Below are 20,557 nucleotides of genomic sequence, written 5' to 3'. Positions count from 1 at the left end.
TCTATTGCATGCACAACAGTGGAAGAAGCAGTGGTGACACCCGCTGACACTGGTCGTGGACCCTGGGTTTCGCCCCACAAAGTCGGGTGCTTTGCTGCCATGTGCCTGATCATGCTGGTGGTAGTCAGGCTGGTAGTTTTGTCACCCCTGCTGATGCTGGCATGGCAGGTGGAACATATGGCCTTTTTGGGGTTATCAGCAGAGTCTTTAAAAAAATTCCAGACTCTGAAAGACCTACCGCTTGTACTGGCAACGTCCCTCGTGTTGGTGTTACGGGGAACGGTTGCCTGCCTTCTGTCTGCGGCCACCACACTGCTTCTTCCTGCCTGTTGGGGTACTCTGCCTCCCTCCCCCTGTGTGCTGCTGGCCTCACTCTGCATGTCCTCCTTCCACGTTGGGTCAGTTACTAGATCATCCACCACCTCCTCCTCTTCCACTTGCGCACCACAATCCTCCTCCTCACTTCCTGGCAATTGTGTCTCGTCATCGTCCACCTCTTGTGACAGATTGCCAACGTTGACTTCCTGTGGCCGTGGCTGTTCAAATATTTGGGCATCGCAACATGGGATCTCCTCTTCCACCACTTCAAGCGTATCAGGCGAGGGGCCCAAATATGGAAATGGACCAGTGAACAGCTCTTCAGAGTGTCCAAGTGTGGGATCACTTGCTGTCTGACGACACTCGGCATGGTGGGAGGAAGGAGCATCAGGGTGAGGAGGAGTATGCGGTCGAGACTCACGGCTACTAAGAGTTGACCGTGTGGAAGACAGACCAGAGGTGGTGGTGCCCCGGTAACTGGAAATATTATCTGCTATTCAATTAATAACCTGTTCACACTGATCAGTTCTCAATACTGGTGTTGTTCTGTGCTTCCCTAGTAATTCAGTCAAGAAGTGGGAGCGAGAAGATGTGGCTGTTGGTTGTGGCACATTTTCACCTTGGCCACGGCCCCGTCCTCTGCACGAACCATCACCAGAACGTCCACTTCCACATCCCTTGCTACGCGCCTTGGCCATTGTACATGAAGTAAAATAGCTTACACTTGCACTATCAATGGAAAAAGGGTAATAAAGAGTAGATTAGAACCGTGGAAGAGGAAAACCACAGTTATTGTTTACTGGGGTATACCACACTTTTTTAAATAGAGATATTTGCGGCTGAACAGTGAGCGACACACTCAAACTGCTTTTTTTTTAGATTCCAAAGGCCCAAAACTGGATAGTACAGCGATTTGACCCGTGGAACTGCGAAACCACACTGGGATGTCGGGCCTACACAAGACTATTTTCAACAGATATATTTTTGTGTCACAAAAACGGAAAAAACTACCAAAACCTGAATAATAGAGATTTTTTACCGTGGGATGGCAAAACCACAGTTATTGTTTACTGGGGTATACCACACTTTTTTAAATAGAGATATTTGCGGCTGAACAGTGAGCGACACACTCAAACTGCTTTTTTTTTAGATACAAATGGCCCAAAATGGATAATACAGAGGTTTGTACCGTGGAAGTGCAAAACAACACTTCTGTTTCTCTAGCCTACACCAGACTATTTTCAACAGTTATATTTGTGTCTGAAAAATCAGAGACACGCTTTTTTTTTGGGGGGGGGGACACCAAAAGGTTAATAAGACGGGTATTTGTACAGTGTGAAGGAGGAAAAAAAAGGAGGATTTAGATGAAAGAAAAAGGATTTTTCCTGGCCCCCGACACCTGGTGCTAAGTCCAGCAATTTCAGCAACAGGAGCACACAGGACTATAATGCAGCGTTTGCTGGTATAACCACTGTGTCTCCTATACAGCCTGCCTGCCTGGTATCTGGGATGGATATTAGTCCTGAAAAGGACTGTTTGTTTGTTCTGGCAGCCTTTACAGACCCTACACTAACTATTTCGCAGTTTATATCTCTCCCTAAATCAGCAGCGCTGTCCCTACACTGTCTAATCCGGAGCGACTGTGTCCAAGATGGCGGCACCCGGTTTTAAATACTCGAGGTGACGCTTTGCGGCCAGCCAATCACTGTAATGCCCACAACCAACATGGCTGCAGCATTACAGTGACTGGCTGGCAATCCCTGCATGTTCATTGGCTCTGTAAAGAGCGCCAAACATGCAGGGCGGAGACCCGAGCTCCTGCCCGAGTAACCCGGAAATGCTCGGTGCTCGCCGAACATCCCGAGTAGAGTGATGCTCGGGTGAGTACCGAGCAGTGTCGAGTATGTTCGCTCAACACTAGTTGAAATCTAACTAAAGGTATATGCTCCCCGCAGCTTCCTCTAACACCTCAGAAACATACTGGTAGACTAATTGGTTACCTGCTAAATTTGACCTGAAATTTGATTGTGAGCCCCATATGGGACAGGCACCGATATGGAATATGTTGATGCTGTTAAATTAATCAAGAAGAACTTGTCGATATCACTGTCCAGTGAAGAAAAAAATATTTCCAAAGCAAAAAATGTTGACGTTTTTTTTTTTTATTCCCTTTAGTTTGAACCCAAATGTTAGTGAAAGCACCATAAGTTTCTTCTCACATTAAACTAAAACTAAAATCTGAATATGGAAATATTGTGTGTAAATCACATTAAAAATAAGAGCAGGAAAGCCATTGAATTGGACCCGCTTGACAGGACAGAAATAAAACAACCTGCTTTTGGATAGCATCCAGTCCCACATAACTGTAAAATTCCATATAAAACTATGTGAAGCATGCCTTTCAATGCTCCGGGGTTGTGCTCAGTTGCTTGTTTTTCTCCTGAGAACATCAAGGGTAAAAAAAATATATATTGCAAGTTAACAAAAGCTTCTAAATAACAGGATACTGTTGGTGAGAAATACCCAATCTTCCTGTAAATTCACGTCACCGGATTCTCAGGAGACAAAGGTGCGTGAACTGCTCGCAAAATAATTGGGATTTAATAGAAGACCTTGCAACATTGTTTACAACAAAACAACAAAAAGGAATTGTTCCTTGTGGAGCAAATAAGCAAATAATAGAAACCGATATCAATATAATCAGGAAATGAGGTCATGTCTGAGCCCAACACTGAAAACCCTCTTGATCTGCAGTGGACGGCATTCTAGTGTCATAGTGTGCCTTCTTAGGAAGAAAAGTCTGAATGATCTACATCCTCTCCTCATCCATTTCACTATCATCTTGTCCTGAAGACATACAGGAAATATTCTCTTCAACACATAAGAACTCATGTAACTTACAGCCAAAACAAAAGCAGTTTCCCATAAGAATATGTAGTTCTTGCACAGTACACATTATGTTCACCAACTTTTTTTTTCAAACGTCCTTCAGCCCTATCCCGATCCATGACACCTTGATGAACAATCTGTAGAATCTGTATCTACAAGCTTAGATAGGTCCACCAGGGTCTTCCCCACAGTTATCTTGATGGTATCAAGCCATGGGGTTGCTGGTCTTCCTTTTCGTCTTATTCCTTCTATTCTTCTGGCCATGATGTTCTTCTCCAGTGATTTCTCTTTTCGTGTGATGTGTCCAAAGTAGGCAACTCGTAGCTTGGTGATCCTTGCTGCAAGTGACATGTCTGGCTTGATTTATTTCAAAATTGATTAATTTGTTTTTCTTGCCATCCATGGTATTGATAACATCCTTCTCCAGCGCCACGTTTCGAAGGTGTTGATTCTACTTCTGTCTTGTTTCTTTATCATCCAGGTTTTGTATCTGTGTCCCAGAGAGCACAGCACAGATCATACACGACACTAAGAAGAACCCTCCCTCTTAGTGAACATTGGAGAGAGATAGTGAACGGTTTGCAGAAACTTTCTGTAACATGTGAATGGGTTTTTAAAAACCTCATCCCCGTGTATTGTGTTGTGTAAATTGTCTAGGATTTTCAGAGCTTAAATCCAATCCATATTTATTATTTAATATTACCCAAATTTCCAAGAATCTGTAAATTCTGTGATACATCTGCTAATACATCCCACATTTTTGAAAAAGCTTGAGTTTAAGGGACTATGGAAGCAGAGTGATAATCACTGCAAGAAGTTCTGTTAAGTCTCACCTGGTAAGGTGGACCCTCAAAGCCCCGAGTTTGGAAGAGCAGGTCTGGAGCAGCACGTACAGGTAGTATAGGAGCAGCGGGATAGATGAGTGGGCAGTAGAAAAGATGCCATGCTAATGTAGTCGAGCTGGAATAGTAATGACTGGAATGGCTAAAGTACATACTGGTGAAATAAGGCTGGATCGGTGATGACTGGAGAAGCAGAGCTGGATCAGCGATGACAGATGGCAGAACTGGAACAATGAACACTAATGTAGCATAGATGGAATAATGAAGGCTGATGTAGTAGAGCTGGTACAGTGGATTGTGATATAGCAGAGTTGTAGCTGATGTAACAGTGCTAGAACATGGATGACCAGAATTGGAGATTTGTGTTTGCAGTGGTAGCTGATGTAGCAGGTGCAGGTGGGCACAGCTGACATGCAGGCAGGTGCTGGCGGGCACGGCTGGAATGCAGGAACACAAGGCAAGTACAGGCAGATAGGTACACTGGCTGGTGGGTACAGGGGACCTGAGAACTAGCAAGCGTGCAGGCTACTGACATAGCATGTTGCTCAGGCACCTCCCAACAAGTGGAGGTGCCTTAAATAACAAGTGTCTCCTAGTCATTGGCTGGGGACATTTTAGGACCGTGGGTGTGCAGTGTCCCTTTAAGAGGGTGGGAGTACATGTGCCCTAAGAACAGTGCCCGGGGATTTGTGAGCTGTGCACAGACCCCAATCAGCAGGAGGAGGAGGAGCAGGACAGGGGCCGCAGCAGTAAACTGGCATCTCTGCCAGGGGAGACAATGTGCAGAGATGCTGGCGCTACAGTACCCCCTTCTTTACCCCTCTTATCCAGACACAAAAGAAATCTGGGTTCCCATGACCTCTCCTCAGGACCAAATCCCTTCCAATCCACAAGAAAAAAAGTTTTCCTTTAACTCTTTTAGTGGCTAGAAAATTCTCTGCCTCAAAAAAATCTTCAGCGCTGACTAGAGCAGGAGTGGTACTCAGGTCCTTGAAGAAGGAGCTGAAGATGACAGGCTTGAGAAGAGATACGTGAAAGTCATTGAGAATCTGTAAACGGGCCATAAGTTTGAGCTAGTACGCTATGGCATTAATTTGTTTGAGAACTTCGAATGGACAGATGAAGCGAGGACCCAGCTTATATGAGGGTAGTTTGAGATGGACATACTTTGAAGAAAGCCACACCTTATCCCCAGGAAGAAAGAGAGGTGGGTCCAGACATCTCTTGTCCGCGTGTCTCTTCATTCGTTCAGAGAATTTCAACAAGGTGGTCCTAGTATCTTCCCAGATCTTAGACAAGCCATTGATGAGGGATTGAGCAGCAGGAATGTTGGTGGTAGTGGACACAGGGAATGGAATATTGGGGTGTTGACCGTAGACCAAGAAAAACGGGGACTTAGCAGAGGATTCACTCACATGGTTGTATGAGAATTTGGATCAAGACAGTAGTTCAGCCCAATTACTGTGGTGAACATTGACGAAGTGCCGCAGGAAGTTGGTCAGATCGGATTGATACTCTCCACCTGGCTATTGGATTGTGGATGGTAAGCTGAAGAAAAATCCAAGGTGACATCTAGTAGTTTGTAAGTAGCCCTCTAGAAGCGAGAAGTAAACTGGACGCCTCTTTCAGACATTGGAGAGGTAACCCAAGGAGGAGGAAAATATGTTGGATAAACTTCTCGGCAAGCACAGGAGCAGTTGGGAGACTAGACAGCTGAGTAAAATGGACCATCTTAGAGAAGAAAAGTTACAACTACCCAGATTACAGTACACCCGGTCGATACTGTAAGATCGGTGATGAAGTCCATCGCGATATGCTGCCAGGAAGCAGATGGTACGGGCCAGCAAGGTAGCTGGCCATTCGTAAGCTGTTTCGGAGTCTTATTCTGGGCACCGTTGGGATAGGCTGAGATGAAATCTGCAATATCTTTGCACAGTGATGGCCACCAATAATGTCGGGAAATGAGAAGAGCTGTTTTCTTTTGTCCGGCAGGACCAGCCACTTTAGACGACTGACCCCAGTTAAGAACCCGTCCCCTGTCTGGTTCAGAGACAAAGGTCTCTCTGGATGGGTCCCTAGACAGTTTCAGCGGGGTGACAGTGACTATTTTGGAGGACTCAATGATATGCTGGGGCTACTCCTCCTGGTAGGAAGGTAGAAAGGACCTAAAAAGTGCATCCGCCTTGATGTTCTTGTCCGCCGGCCCGAAATGGAGAACAAAGAACAGAGACCACCTGGCTTGATGCGGGTTTAGCCACTGCTCAGACTGCAGATAGGCTAGGTTCTTGTGGTCAGCGTAAATAATCACCGGATGCATCACTCCTTGAAGGAAAAATCGCCACTTCTCCAGAGCCAGTTTTATCACCAACAGCTCATGGGTCACCTCCTTGGAGTGCTCCTGAAACCTGATATCGAATCGGGTAGCCAGGGACACCAGGTCATCCAAAGAGGTGGGAATATCTGTTATGTTTTGCAACTAAGAACTAAGGAATAGAAGGGAAAAGCTGGGGTGGGTGCCCTATTCCCTATGAATAGCCCCACCGACGATCCTCACTGAACTAAAACGAAGACCTGAAGGAAGGGGAAAGGGTGTCCCTAAAAGACTGGGAGCAAAAACAGGACACCTCCTAAAAGAAAAGTTAGTTGCAGAAACGAAGATTAAAGGAAACAAAACTGGTGGAACAAGAAGTCCCAGGATATCAATCGTCCTAAGCACAAAGAACTAACAAGGCAACTTAGCCAGAGCACAAGCGTAACAACACTGATGTCCAGCGAGGAATGGGAGACAGGTGCTGAGTAATAAAGAGTGAGGAGACCATGTGACCAAGACACCCAACACCAGAGGAAAAGACTAGAAGCCAGCAAACCACAAAAAGATGGCCGAAAAGTAAAACAACATAGATTCTAACAGTACCTCCCCTTTTACAAGGATCCTCCGGATCCTCTAGGCCGAGGCTTACCAGGAAATCTCCTGTGAAAAGCCTTAATTAGCCTTGAGGCCGAGACGTCCTTGGCCTTCACCCAGGAATTATCCTCGGGCCGAAACCTCTCCAGGACACTAGATACTGTAATCTCCCTCTATGCCACCTGGAATCCAAAATGCGAGAAATCTCAAATTTACCGTCCTCATCAACAGGAGGAACAGTAGGCTTCGCCTGCTTATTAGGCGTGTCCGCCTTCTTAAGTAACAACACATGAAACGCAGAATTAATCCTCCAGGATGAGGGAATGCCCAACCTCACCGCTGCCAAGTTGACAATCTGAACCACTTTGAAAGGACCCACAAATTTAGGCCCCAGTTTTTTAGAAGGAATTTTCAAACGAAGATTCGTAGAGGACAACCAAACCATGTCCCCAACAGCAAACAAGGACTCCTTCCTTTTTTTTGTCAAAATACCTTTTAGATCTCCTGTTAGTCCCTGTAAGATTCAGGCGTACACTGGTCCAAACCCTCTCCAAATCACCAGAAAAGTTGTCCTCCTCCGGTACAACAGCCCCAACTTTGGAAAATGGACAAAAAGATGGATACCTGCCAGTACAAGAAAAAAAAGGAGAACACCCAGCCGAGGAAGAAGTATGATTATTAAGGGCAAACTCCGCAAGTGGTAGAAATTCCGACCACATTTCCTGATTGTCTGCCACAAAACATCTCAGAAACTGCTCGACATCCTGGTTCTTCCTTTCAGTCTGTCCACTGGACTCTGGATGATACCCCGACGAGAAAGACAAATGAATTTTCAATCTGTCACAAAAAGCACGCCAAAAGCCAGCCACAAACTGTGGCCTCTATCAGGAACAATGTCCGTGGGAACACCATGGTGCCTGACAATCTCCTTCACAAAAGCCTTAGCAAGAGTCTTGGCGCAAGGTATCTTGTTGAACGGAACCAGATGACACATTTTACTAAACCAGTCCACAACAACCCAGATGACAGTAAAACCCTCCAATACAGGCAGATCGGTGATAAAATCCATGGCAATGTGCATCCATGGCGAATTAGGAACTTCCAAGGGGCACAGCAACTTCGGAGCGTGAGAGGCCTTCGACGTAGCACACACAGAACACTGACGCACCCACTTGATGACTTCTCTTTGCCACCCTGGACACCAGAAACTCCGACAGATAGACTTCCTAGTTTCGGAAATCCCTGGGTGCCCCGCCAACCGAGACTCAAGACATTCAATCAACAACGCTCTCTTCAAGGCTTAGGCACAAACAATTTACCACACGGAGTGTTAGTTGGTGCCGCACTCTGAGCTCCTAGGATGCTATTCTCCAACTCAGAATCCAATGCAGCCACCACCACCCCTCTCTGCAAAATACACTCCTCCCTCTCAGCATTCACCGCTGGAGAGAAACTACGAGACAAAGCATCAGCCTTAACATTCTTTGTCCCCGGGACAAAGGTTACGGAGAAATTGAACCAGGCAAAAAACAGTGTCCATCTAGCCTGACGGGCATTCAAACATTTACTTGTGTCCAGATAAATCAAATTCTTATGATCAGTGAAAACCTGTATAGGATGTCGAGCCCCCTCCAAAAAATGTCGCTAATGCTCGAACGCGAGTTTAATAGCCAACAACTCACGATTCCCAACATCATAGTTGAGCTGTCTCAGAAATTTTTTTTGAAAAGAAAGTACAGGGATGCACCCCATCCTCTCCCTCCTGGGACACAACTGCCCCTACGCCTATAGATGAGGCATCCACCTCAACCAAAAATGGCTTGGTCTCATCCGTCTGGATAAGTACAGGAGCAGAGCTGAACCTCTCCTTGAGATACTCAAAAGCTTCAATAGCCTCAGTGGACCATTGGACTGTATTAGCACCCTTTTTGGTGAGATCAGTAATGGGTTTAGCGATGACAGAGAAATTCTTTATGAATTTCCTGTAATAATTGGCAAACCCCAAAAACCTCTGTACGGACTTCAAACCTTCAGGCCTCGGCCACTCCAGCACAGCCTGAACTTTCACAGGGTCCATCTCAAAATCATCACAAGACACAAAGTAACCCAAAAAACTAATTTTCTGGACAGCAAACTGACACTTCTCCAATTTAGCAAACAGTGTGTTATCTCTCAGTAACTGAAGAACTTCGCGGACTCTCTGCCAATGAGACTCAAGATCCGATGAATAAATCAAAATATCATCGAGATAAACAATAACACTCCTACCGATCAAGGGTCTAGAATGTCATTGATGAAATTTTGAAAAAATGCAGGAGCGTTAGTAAGTCCAAAAGGCATCACCAAACACTCAAAATGACCTTCCGGGGTGTTAAAAGCTGTCTTCCATTCATCTCCGTCCTTCACCCACAGAAAATTATATGCCCCACAAAGGTCAATCTTAGAAAACCATTTAGCTCCCGTCAATTGGTTAAACAAATCCGGAATAAGTGGTAACGGATAAGGATTGCGCACAGTGATTTTATTAATCTCCCGAAAATCAAGACATGGCCTAAGACCCCCATCCTTCTTTTTGACAAAAAAGAACCCAACCGCCACAGGATACTTAGAGGGTCTTCTGTGACCTGTAGCTAAACTAGTCTGAAGGTATTCTTTCAAAGCCTCCCTCTCGGGATTTGTCAGATTAAACAACCAACTCTTTGGGAGTTTAGCATCAGGGATGAACTCAATCATAATCTCTATGAGGTGGTAAAGCTTTCGACTCCACCTCCGAAAAAACCCTCCTAAAATCCTGAATGTGTTCAGGTAACTCCCCCTTCTCAACAGCCGCAATGTGAACATTACAACACTTACCATAACACCCCTGACCCCAGGATCTTATGGAACCAGACGACCAGTCCAGCAAAGGATTATGCACTTTTATCCAGGGCAACCCCAGGACGACCGGGGAAGGCAACTTAGCAAGTACAAATAAGTCAATCTGCTCCTGATGTTTCATATTCATAGTAAGCGGAAACCCAGTGACCTTTCAAAGAATGCTCCCATGCTCCAGGGGAGTATTATCAATCGCCACCACAGGAAAAGGAGACGACAAAGGAACTTATATTTTTCAAGAAATTGTTGATCAATCAAATTAAGTGCAGAACCACAATCCACCATTACCTGAAACTCAATTGAATGAGCCTGACAGGTGGTATTACCAGGAAAAAACACCTCAGCAGAATGTAAAAATGCAATGCGAATGGGAGTGTTATTTCTACTGACCATTTTTTTTTCTTTCCTTCAGCGAACCTCGCAAATATACCCAGTTTTCCCCAGCACAGAGGGATACTCTGTGTAACCGTCTCCCGGATCCCAACAATCAACCATGGCTTTTTACAGGGGCATGGCTGCAAATAGAGAGATATATTCTACAAGAAGGCAAGATCTTCTACACCTGCTCCGTGTAAAAGCCGGTGAAGGATATTATCCGATGGTAGAGGCTGCTATCCCATATAACAGAGCATTAGACGCCAATACATACGAGAGTGGGGTTGACTTTTGTCAAGCCCTTAAAATATGGGCTCAGGATAAGTTAATTGATCAATCCACTACCCTCACAGATGTCACTCAAGAGAAGGGGGAGTCGGCTGAAAAGGTTTATGGGCGCCTTACGCAGGTCTATAAGGACCTTGGGTTCTCCTTACTAAAACTCATTGCCAGCTGTTAGTGTCCGCCTTTATCCAGGGTTTACGTACTGAAATCAAGGACGCGATATTGGCTGTAAGACCAGATGTTGAGTCAGCCACCCCAGGAGATGCCCTAAAGGTAGCAAAAAGCTTCCAGAAAAATGTCGCCCGGACCGCTTCTGCAGTTAAGCCTAAATCCAAACCCGCTGCAGTGGCAGTTGCAACGTAACACAGTATCCTCCCTTACAGCCCCACACCCTGTCACACCCCTGCTAGCCAGTGTACCGCCCAAGCCCCCATATCCAGAAATACTACGCCCGGCACACGAGACTCACGAGAAAATGTCCCCCAAGACCGTCCATACTGAAATGGAGGCCAACCAGAGTCTGCCATCGTGATGCCCGTAACCACCCCCGGCTCATCAGTAGTTCTCCCAGTAGGAGGAAATCCGGTGAAGTTCATGGTAGACACTGGGGTGGCCAACTCAATTCTAAAATCCTCTGAACTGCCCCAGGGTCTCCCGATCCAATTTTCTAACGACAATCTAATATTGATCGGTGTGGATGGAAAACATACTCTCACCAAACCTATTCCAATTGGCCCATTCTTGGAAGTAATGGCACAATTTGTCATATCCCCGACCTGCCCGGTGAATCTTTTCGGGGCAGACTTCTTGTCTAAATTCCGATCCCGAATTCAATACCAGGACAATGGTCAGATGATCCTTACTATAAAGGATCCAAATTCTGATACACACGTAGAGGAGGTCTGCATCTTACGAGCACTACCCACGGTTATGGTTAACGTATCAGATACGAATGAAAATCTCCCAAACGATCCCAGGTTAGCCCCATGCATAGGGAAAATTCCTTCTCATCTGTGGTCACAAGGCCCAGACGATATTGGGAGACTGCCGGTAGAACCAATACAGGTGTACCTCAAGCCCGGAGCGCCCTTTCCCAAGGTTCGCCAGTACCCGCTCAAACATGCACAAGAACAAGGTCTACACCAGCAAATTCAGACCTTGCTAGAGAAAGGGGCACTAATTCCCTGTGTCTCCCCATGCAATACACCTTTGTTCCCCGTAAGGAAGAAATCCCAACCGGAGCAGCCGCCCGCTTATCGATTGGTGCAGGATTTGAGGGCAGTAAATGCAGCGACAGTCTTGGAAACTCTTGTGGTGCCTAACCCACATACGCTTCTCTCACAAATACCAACTACCACAGCCTGGTTTACAGTAATCGATTTGGCAAACGTCTTTTTCAGTATTCCACTACATAAAGACTGTCAGTTTCTGTTTGCATTTACATATCAGGGTAGGCAATTGACTTGGACGGTGATGCCGCAGGGAGCACAGAATAGCCCCAATCAGTTTACAAAGAACATGTCCAGCTGCCTGCTGCCGTGGCAGCTGGACAACCCTGAGGTAGTGCTATTATGTAGCACCCTGAGGATTCGGCTGCTACAGGGGTATTGCACCTCAACCCAGAGGTGTGATATTCCACTCCCGGGTAAGGATGGAGTGTGGAACTGAGCTCAGTTAGCTGCATGCACTACATACATCCCATTTCCGGAGGACAGACCAATGGTACTCCCACTTAGAAATGTGCAGGTACGACCGAGTCTGTCCTTGGCTGGAGTGGGAGGGGGGTGGACCATCCCAGTAGTGTAGGGGCAGATACGGGGAGCAGCCTGGGTAAAGCTAGGAGCTCATTGGGTGCTGGTCACCTGAGCTCACACATAGAGGGAGTATAAAAGGTGGGAACCATCTAAGATCAGGGTCAGTCAGTCAGTCTGAGAGAAGACAGTTAGTAAGCCTTTGCAGAGGAGTGGAAGAGAGCAGAGGAGCAGAGCAGCCCCAGGCCAGAGTGAGAGAGGAGAGAACGAAAGACCCAGAGGGGGAGAAAGAAGGAACTCTGAGAGCCCAAATATAATCACAGGGTGAAGAGTTGGCAACAGGGTACCGGATCCCAAACTGGTGGGGGCTACAACATACCTCAGCCAGAGACCGGAGGCCGTGGGCAGCATCTGCCACGGCCACCCACCATATCCACCCAGAAGGCAGACCACGCATAGGGTCAGGGAACCCAGAGGCAAGGGTTCGCCAACAAGAGGCCCGAGGGAGCCGGACATAGGTGGATCCCTGGTGGGGAAGGCCAGAGACGAGGACAGGACAGAACGGGAGCTCAGAACCACGCTCCAGAACTACTTGGGGGTTGGCCGAGTCCAGGACCTGGTGGACGCAGCACGGCTCGGGTGGTCACTCAAGGCCGGAGTGACCGGAACATCTGCAGTAAGTAAAGAACCCTGAACTGCACAACCCGACTCTGACTCTCATTACCATCATCCCTGCACTTCCACAACCACCATCCTCTGCACCTGACCCCCCTGAGGCTATACCCCTCCCGTTGGGGGTTATTCTACCTGGGCTGCACAAACACCATCAGCCTCAGCGGACCCTGCTGCAGCGGCGGCCGTAGTGACCGCAATTCAACGGGTGGCGTAGTCGACATAAAGAACTTTAGTAACATCAGTAAGGACTGCCACACACTGAGCTTGACACCCTGGGCACGGACCGGGTCACAGCCACTCGGAGACTACAACCCCCATCTGATCCGGCTCCGGGTATCCCCAACAACACTGGCCCAGGGGGCGCGTCAATTACAATACGTTGATGATCTTCTTTTGTGTGCCCCCACGGAGCAAATGTCCATCAGGACCAGTGTTAGCCTCCTCAAGCATCTAGCAAAACTGAATTGTCGAGTCTCAGCCTCGAAACTTCAGCTTTGCCTTGGTCAAGTGGTTTTCTTAGGCCACTGCCTTACTCAGGGTGCCAGGCATCTCACAGAAGAAAGAAAAACGGCCATCTATCTACTACCATTCCCAAAGGATCCCATAGAGCTGCAACGGTTCCTCGGACTATGTACATATTGCAGACAATGGATCCCAGACGCCTCACGTCTGATCCAACCCCTATATGATGGACTAAAAGAAGACACTCTGGCTGATGTAAACAACAAGGACCACCAAGAACTGCTGCAACAAGCCTTTGAGCAACTAAAATCAAGGATAATGACAGCCCCTGTACTTGGAAACCTGCATTATGCTCAACCTTTCCATTTGTATGTCTCCGAGACAGGAGGGCATGCAGCCGGGGTACTCACTCAGAGACACTGTACAAAGCAGCGCCCGGTCGGTTATTACTCAGTGCATCTGGATCCGGTAGCCAGGGCCTCCCCCAGCTGTCTACGAGCGATTCACGCCACACAACAGTTACTTGAAAAAACGGCGGATATCACCCTTGGACATGAGACTCACATTTATGCTCCACACGATATTGCGGCTGTTTTAACTTTGCAGCAACCTAAACATCTATCCACACAGAGACACCTGCGGCTGCAGTGTTCGTTGATTTTACCAGAAAATGTGAAATTACACCGGTGCACCACCATCAACCCGGCCACCCTGCTGCCAGCACCTGAAGGAGAGGGGAAAGAGGCTCCACCACATGATTGTCTGGAGCAAATTACTGCGGAGTCAACTCCACTTTTTTTAGTGGGGGAAGTACCCTTGGACGACCCAGAACTCACGTTATATACGGATGGATCCAGATATGCTGATACTTCTGGCAGGTTTCATACTGGATATGCTGTCACAACTGAAGATACATTGGTAGAGACTTCATCTTACCTCCCAGTATGTCAGCACAGGAAGCAGAGCTCAAAGCTCTGATTGCTGCTTGTCAACAGGCCAAAGGAAAACATGTGAATATATTTACCGACTCAAGATACGCCTTCGGGATTGCACATGACTTTCGGGAGATCTGGGCAAGGAGAGGCTTTGTCACGACTGCAAGTTCTCCTGTAAAATATGCTGAAAGCGTCAGACAATTGATGGAAGTGGTACAACTACCAAGACAGTTGGCTGTTGTAAAGGTAAAAGCTCAAACCCGACAAGACGCCCCTGAAGCAAGAGTTAATGCACTTGCTGATCTCCATGCTAAACAAGCAGCTCTTCTCCAGACATACATGTCCATGGCTGTTACGCGACAGCAACCAAACAGCTAAATTCCGTGCCAACTCAGGATCAACCTGCAGAAAATCATCAACCGATCCCTCCAATCACAAAACTACGCTCCACACAGCAGAAAGTCTCTAAAGAGGAACGCCAGTCATGAAAGGAAGCAGGTGCTAAATTGATAGATGGGCTATGGAAAAAGGAACAACTATATTGTTTGCCTCGACTCCTATATCCTGCCGTTGCAGCCTGGGCCCATGGACCGGTGCATCAAGGGAAAAACCAAGCTTTGCTACTGGTACAGAAACTTTATTGGGCCCCAGGAATTTCCACTGTGTTGAGCTCACAGAACAAAGGTTGCACAATATGCCAAACCTGCAACCCAGGTAGATTACAGAATGTACCAACAAAACATCTTGCTAAACCAGAGTATCCGTTCCAATGATTACAGGTTGATCATATCACTCTCCCTAAAGCAGGACGATATGAATATTGCTTAGTGGTAGTGGATATGTTTTCCAGCTGGCCAGAAGCATTTGCCATTCCAAACATGACTGCCAAGACCACCGCCAAGAAGCTGGTCTCTGAAGTTGTTTGCCGGTATGGAGTCCCAGAAGTTATCGAGAGTGATCAGGGACCAGCCTTTTCCTCATGTGTATATCAAGAAATACTTACCATGATCGAATCAACAGTGGCGTTACATAGTCCTTACCATCCACAGTCAAGAGGCAAGGTGGAGAGATTGAATGGCACACTGAAAAGGCAATTGACCAAAATGATGCAGGAGACTACGACCCAGTGGCCTGAGCTCCTTCCCATTGCACTATATCACATACGTACCACCCCCATACAAAAACATAAATTATCACCCTATGAGATACTATTTGGGTCACAACCAGCTATAGCTCGATTTATCCCACAACAATTATCAGAAGAAACGGATTATGTTGTACAGTATGTGATTCAGCTTGCCAAAGCACTAACTAACACCCATGCGTTAGTATCATCTTCTATTCCAGATCCAGCTGATGCAGAAGGTTGTCATACCCTCAAGCCTGGAGATTATGTGTATGTGAAGAGGCGTGTTCGGAAACACGGACTAGAACCATTGTATGACGGACCATACCAAGTGCTCCTGACAACCCCAACAGCAGTAAAACTTGAAGGGAAGTCAACATGGATCCATGCTTCACACTGCAAACGCCAACCATCCTGAGATGTTTTATGATAATATGTATGGTTAAATCAGTCAATACCTGGAATAGCCTACAACAGAATACTGACCTTTTTAATAACAAGTTCATTAGTCACCACCAGATTTTGGTACAAGAATTGAGTCAATTAGAGAACAACCAAATCAGTGACTGTTGGATATGTACTCACTCAACAGTTTCAGCCACTAGTATGCCCTTTCTGGCGGTCCCAGTCAATCTAGAAGAAATACTAGACTGGCCCAATTGTAGCGACATCCTTGCTGATAACGCTACTAAGTTTAGTAAATTATGGAACACCACTATAGGTATACCAGTAGTTGGGTGGGTGGATCTCCCCTGGTGGCAAGGAAATCTTACTGCCACCAGTAAACATCTACAATATCATGCCCTTAAAGGAAACACATGGGTACCCAGGAACAAGTCTTCCTTGACTAATTTAGGCTTCATACCAACTGAGGGTCTACAAATCAGTTTTAATGCTACCTCTAGTACTGCAGATGGTTTTAAACCGTCATTATTGGAAAGATACATTCATAATCACTCATGGGTACATGCAAATTTGTTTATAAAAGGCACCAATGACACATGTTATGAAATATCTGGTAACGTCCCTTGTAATGAATCTTCTGAATATAAGCCTAGTGATCCAATATGTGGCAATGCGGATGTTGGATATTGTAGCCCCCTGGGACAAATGCCTTCATGGTGTATGTTGTCAAATATCACTGTTCTTATCGATTTGATACATAAATTAGTATTACAGCACTCCGCTTTATGGGATCTGCCATCAGCCACATATTGGGTCTGTGGGAATAATGGGCATAAATGGCTCCCAGTCAGAGTAGGGGGTGTGACGCCTCTACTCGAAAGCCCATTTTTACCCTGGGAGATGGGGGACTCGGAGTCGGAGAGATGGGGTGCAGCCGTGGCCCGGACCCGCTCCGTGCCCAGGGTCATCACATTAAAAGAAGGATGGAATGGGCTTATCCAGGTTGAGTGGCTGATCTCGACTACGCCACCTGTGGCACCTGGTGAAGGCCATCAGCGCTGCTGCAGTCCGCTGAGGCCTGGTGTTAGGGCAGCCGGCGTTGTTACTACTCCCCACAGGCGGAGCAAGGCCTCAGGACAGAGGGACAGGATGACGGGGGTAGTAGTCTAGAAAGTCTTCGTAGTGCAGTGTAGCGCAGAATAAAGAGTCCGGAGGCCATAGGGGTGAACTTCCAAGGCTTTACTCACATAAGAGATGGCAGAAGGAAGGCGACTCCCTGCTCCTCACGGAGTTCTGCGGTCACCAGAGACGAAGGGGGTCCGACAACCTCCGAGTAAGTCCAGTGTTCAATCAGGACCCCGCACCGGAGTGTTCCTAAACTACAGGTTGCTTTCCTGTCTGTGTGTGTAAATAGGCCGGGTCTCCCTCTGAACTCCTCTCAGAAAAAGGGCACGGGTGCCAGCTCCGCTCCTTCCGATACCCGGTGGGATCCTCAGGGCCTACCGGGCTTCCCCGACCAGGACATAGAGTAGCAAGGTCGGGTGTCGGGGGCCGGTACTCCTCTTGCAGCCGGACTCCCTCTGAATATATCAGGTTGGCGAGGACAGGTGGCGTATACTGCTCCGTCTGCATCCTCCCTGGGGTCCATTTGCTGTGGAGCTACACTCTTAAGCTCCGAGCCTTCTTGGTCATGGTCCTTGGCCGGGTTGAGACATTCATTGTCTACAACCTGCCCCTCGACCCAAGGCTAAGGTACGAGGGCCGTGTCTCCATCCTCTGCAGGCCCACACAGGATCCACGCTCAGGGAGGGAGATCACAATACAAAGACCCAGAACCAAAATGGCTCTATTATTAAATATGAAATTTAAAGTGTCACTAAAATGTGAGTCCTCCACCCTCACCCACTAAATGGTTCCCCTAACTCTTGGTTCCCCAGTCTCCCTGTAACCAGGAGGGCAGCACCTAGTGCATTATAGCCCCCTCTGGTGGAGAAGTGTGGTGTTGGATGTGAAGGAAGGGTCCTGACCATCGCACTGTTCTTACCTCAGATGAGGAACACCACACTCCATTAAAGAAGTGCAGCATCCCTGTGGCGGTCGAACCCTCAGGGGCGCCACAGGGGGACTTGTACGTTGGCCCGGCTAACTCCAGCCACTTATCTTATTCCCCATAGTAAAGTAGATATGAGAGCCATCCCTCTTCATACCATCTATAAACGTGCCAAGGACAATACCCCACGCCCATCAGGAAGACCTCATTTGGTACAAATGGGTATACCCAATAAGATAGTTAGTACTGTTTTCCTCTACCCTATGGTAACACAAATGTGGGACAAATTAGTGGAAGTCACGGACTACTTAGATGACCAAATTTGGAGTATATTGCAAGTAATTAATACTACTGTTGCGGTGCAGAATCAGCTTATTATAGTGACCAATCAACATACCTTAGTGCTGGATTATTTGACAGCATCTCAAGGAGGGATATGCCAGGTTATAGGTCCAGCCTGTTGTCACTATATTGACCCCGACTCTACCATATGGTTAAAGACTAAAATGGAAAACATTAGGAAACTCAGGGAAGAATATAACAAACACAACGAATTGACCAAAGACAGTTGGTGGTCTGATACATTCTCCTTTTTGAATCCTGCTAATTGGTTTAAAGGGATTGGTGGATGGATTGTTGGATTATTACAAGGAGAGTTGCATATTGCTGTTTGCATTTTGTTAATATATGTCTTACTAAAACTAGTCTTTTATTGTATCTCAATTTGCATGAGGAAAACCTGCCAGTCGTCAGAGAGCAAGGAGGACGCTGTCAACCGACATCCAGGGTTACTATATACGGATTTCCCAGATTTAACCAGCATTGAAGGCCTAGACGGCAAGGGAATGATGACCTTTACCCGCTCGTCCTGACCATCTTCACGTCTGAAGATCAGAGCAACAATTATATCAACAAACAGGGGGGGATGGACATGCCGCAATGGCCTCTATTGGTAACATGGGCACTAATTGAGTGAAGACCAATGTCCCTCAGGCTCTACATGACCCTGGGAAAGCACCTCTATTGTTGACAATAAAATAATTTTTAGGGGGTAAATGTAAAGGACATATTGATATTCATGCTATAGTTACTCCACTTTTGTTGCTTGCTTCTAAAATCATGTTATTGTACTCCTTGCATAGCATACACTCTTTTCACAGAACATTCTGAAGGCTACACTCTGCTCCTGTTCTAACTAGTTTACACCGGGATGTGTAACTTTGTGTAACTTTCCATCACGCGCCGAGCTTATGATAATATGACCATATGTGGGTTTCCTTAATAGGCTGTAGGTGATTGGTTATTGATATACTCAAAACAATATATAATGATAAGTAGAATAAACGGGGTTAGAGATTCTCCGAATCCTCCCATACAGAGCTCTGTCTCCGTCTGGTTTTCTGTTGAATTGCGCAATCAACCTTGTAACATAGAAATTTGACACTCACTTGGTCAACCGTGAAGGGTCGTTGTTGCCCTCCCTCAACACTTTAAAAAAATGATCAGCCTTACTGCAATACAAAGTCCCTCAGAGAACCTCCTGTCCCTCTCCTTGGAACGGAATGACATTGCCCCCACCAGCATAGGTTCTCCAGTGTCGGCAGGATTATCGTGAGAAACAGAATCCAGCAATATAGGAAACTTCTCTTCATTCTGTCTGGCCTTCAACCTTCTATCCACATGGATAGCTAACTGCATGGCAACTTGCAAAGTATCAGGTGCAGGGAATGCAATGAGCAAATCTTTAACCCTTTCATTCAAGCCTGCCAGAAACTGAAACTTGAGTGCAGGGTTCTTCCACCTGACCTCTGCAGACCATCGTCTGAACAGGGTGCAATAACTCTCAGCATCAAGAGAACCCTGTTTGAGACGACAGAGCTCGGCCTCACCTGATGTAACCCGATCAGGATCATCATACAGCCAACCCATGGCATCAAAAAATGCCTTCACAGACCTCAAACAATGATCATCAGGAGACAAGGAAAACGCCCAGATTTGACGTTCTTTACGCAATAGAGACATAATAATCCCTACACGCTGTAGTTCACTCCCAGAAGATCTAGGTCTGAGCCGAAAATACAACAAACAAGCATTTTTAAATGAAAAAAAATCCTGTCGCTTCCCCGAGAAACACTCAGGTAATCCTACCTTAGGTTCTTCATAGCGTTCTGCAGGGTATTTACTCACATACTGCTGAAGACCGGCAACCTCCACAGTCAACCCTTGCGAGCATTGAGCAAGCTCCTGGATGGTACTCATACTGAAGAAAACCCAGAAAGAGGAGAAAAAAAAACTTATTTTTTCTCTTTTTTATTAAACGGGGCTGGACATACTGTAATGTTCTGCAACTAAGAACTAAGGAATAGAAGAGAAAAGCTGTCCCTACACTGAGACTCTGCTTAAACCCTACGCTGGTGGGTGCCCTATTCCTTGTGAATAGCCCCACCGACGATCCTGCACTGAAGTCGAACGAAGACCTGAAGGAAGGGGAAAGGGTGTCCCTAAAAGATCTAAGGACTGGGAGAAAAAACAGGAGACCTCCTAAAAGAAAAGTTAGTTGCAGAAACGAAGATTAAAGGAAATAAAACTGGTGGAACAAGAAGTCCCAGGATATCAATTGTTCTAAGCACAAAAAACTAACAAGGCAACTTAGCCAGAGCACAAG

General features: G+C 46.6%; 1 protein-coding gene across 1 annotated transcript; it reads left to right on the top strand.

The window, feature by feature from the left end:
- Window positions 1-15,875: 15,875 nt before the first annotated feature.
- Window positions 15,876-18,764, top strand: LOC141165166 (uncharacterized). Its single transcript, XM_073650806.1, has 2 exons — window positions 15,876-16,708; window positions 17,963-18,764. The coding sequence occupies exons 1-2, from the start codon at window positions 15,876-15,878 to the stop codon at window positions 18,762-18,764; spliced, it is 1,635 nt and encodes a 544-aa protein (XP_073506907.1).
- The last annotated feature ends 1,793 nt before the right edge of the window (window positions 18,765-20,557 follow it).

The sequence above is a fragment of the Phyllobates terribilis genome, unplaced genomic scaffold (genome assembly GCF_046119375.1).
Source record: "Phyllobates terribilis strain yellow unplaced genomic scaffold, ASM4611937v1 Scaffold_1__5_contigs__length_1240528914, whole genome shotgun sequence".
Lineage (NCBI taxonomy): Eukaryota > Metazoa > Chordata > Amphibia > Anura > Dendrobatidae > Phyllobates > Phyllobates terribilis.
This window is presented reverse-complemented; position numbering and strand designations above follow the sequence as displayed.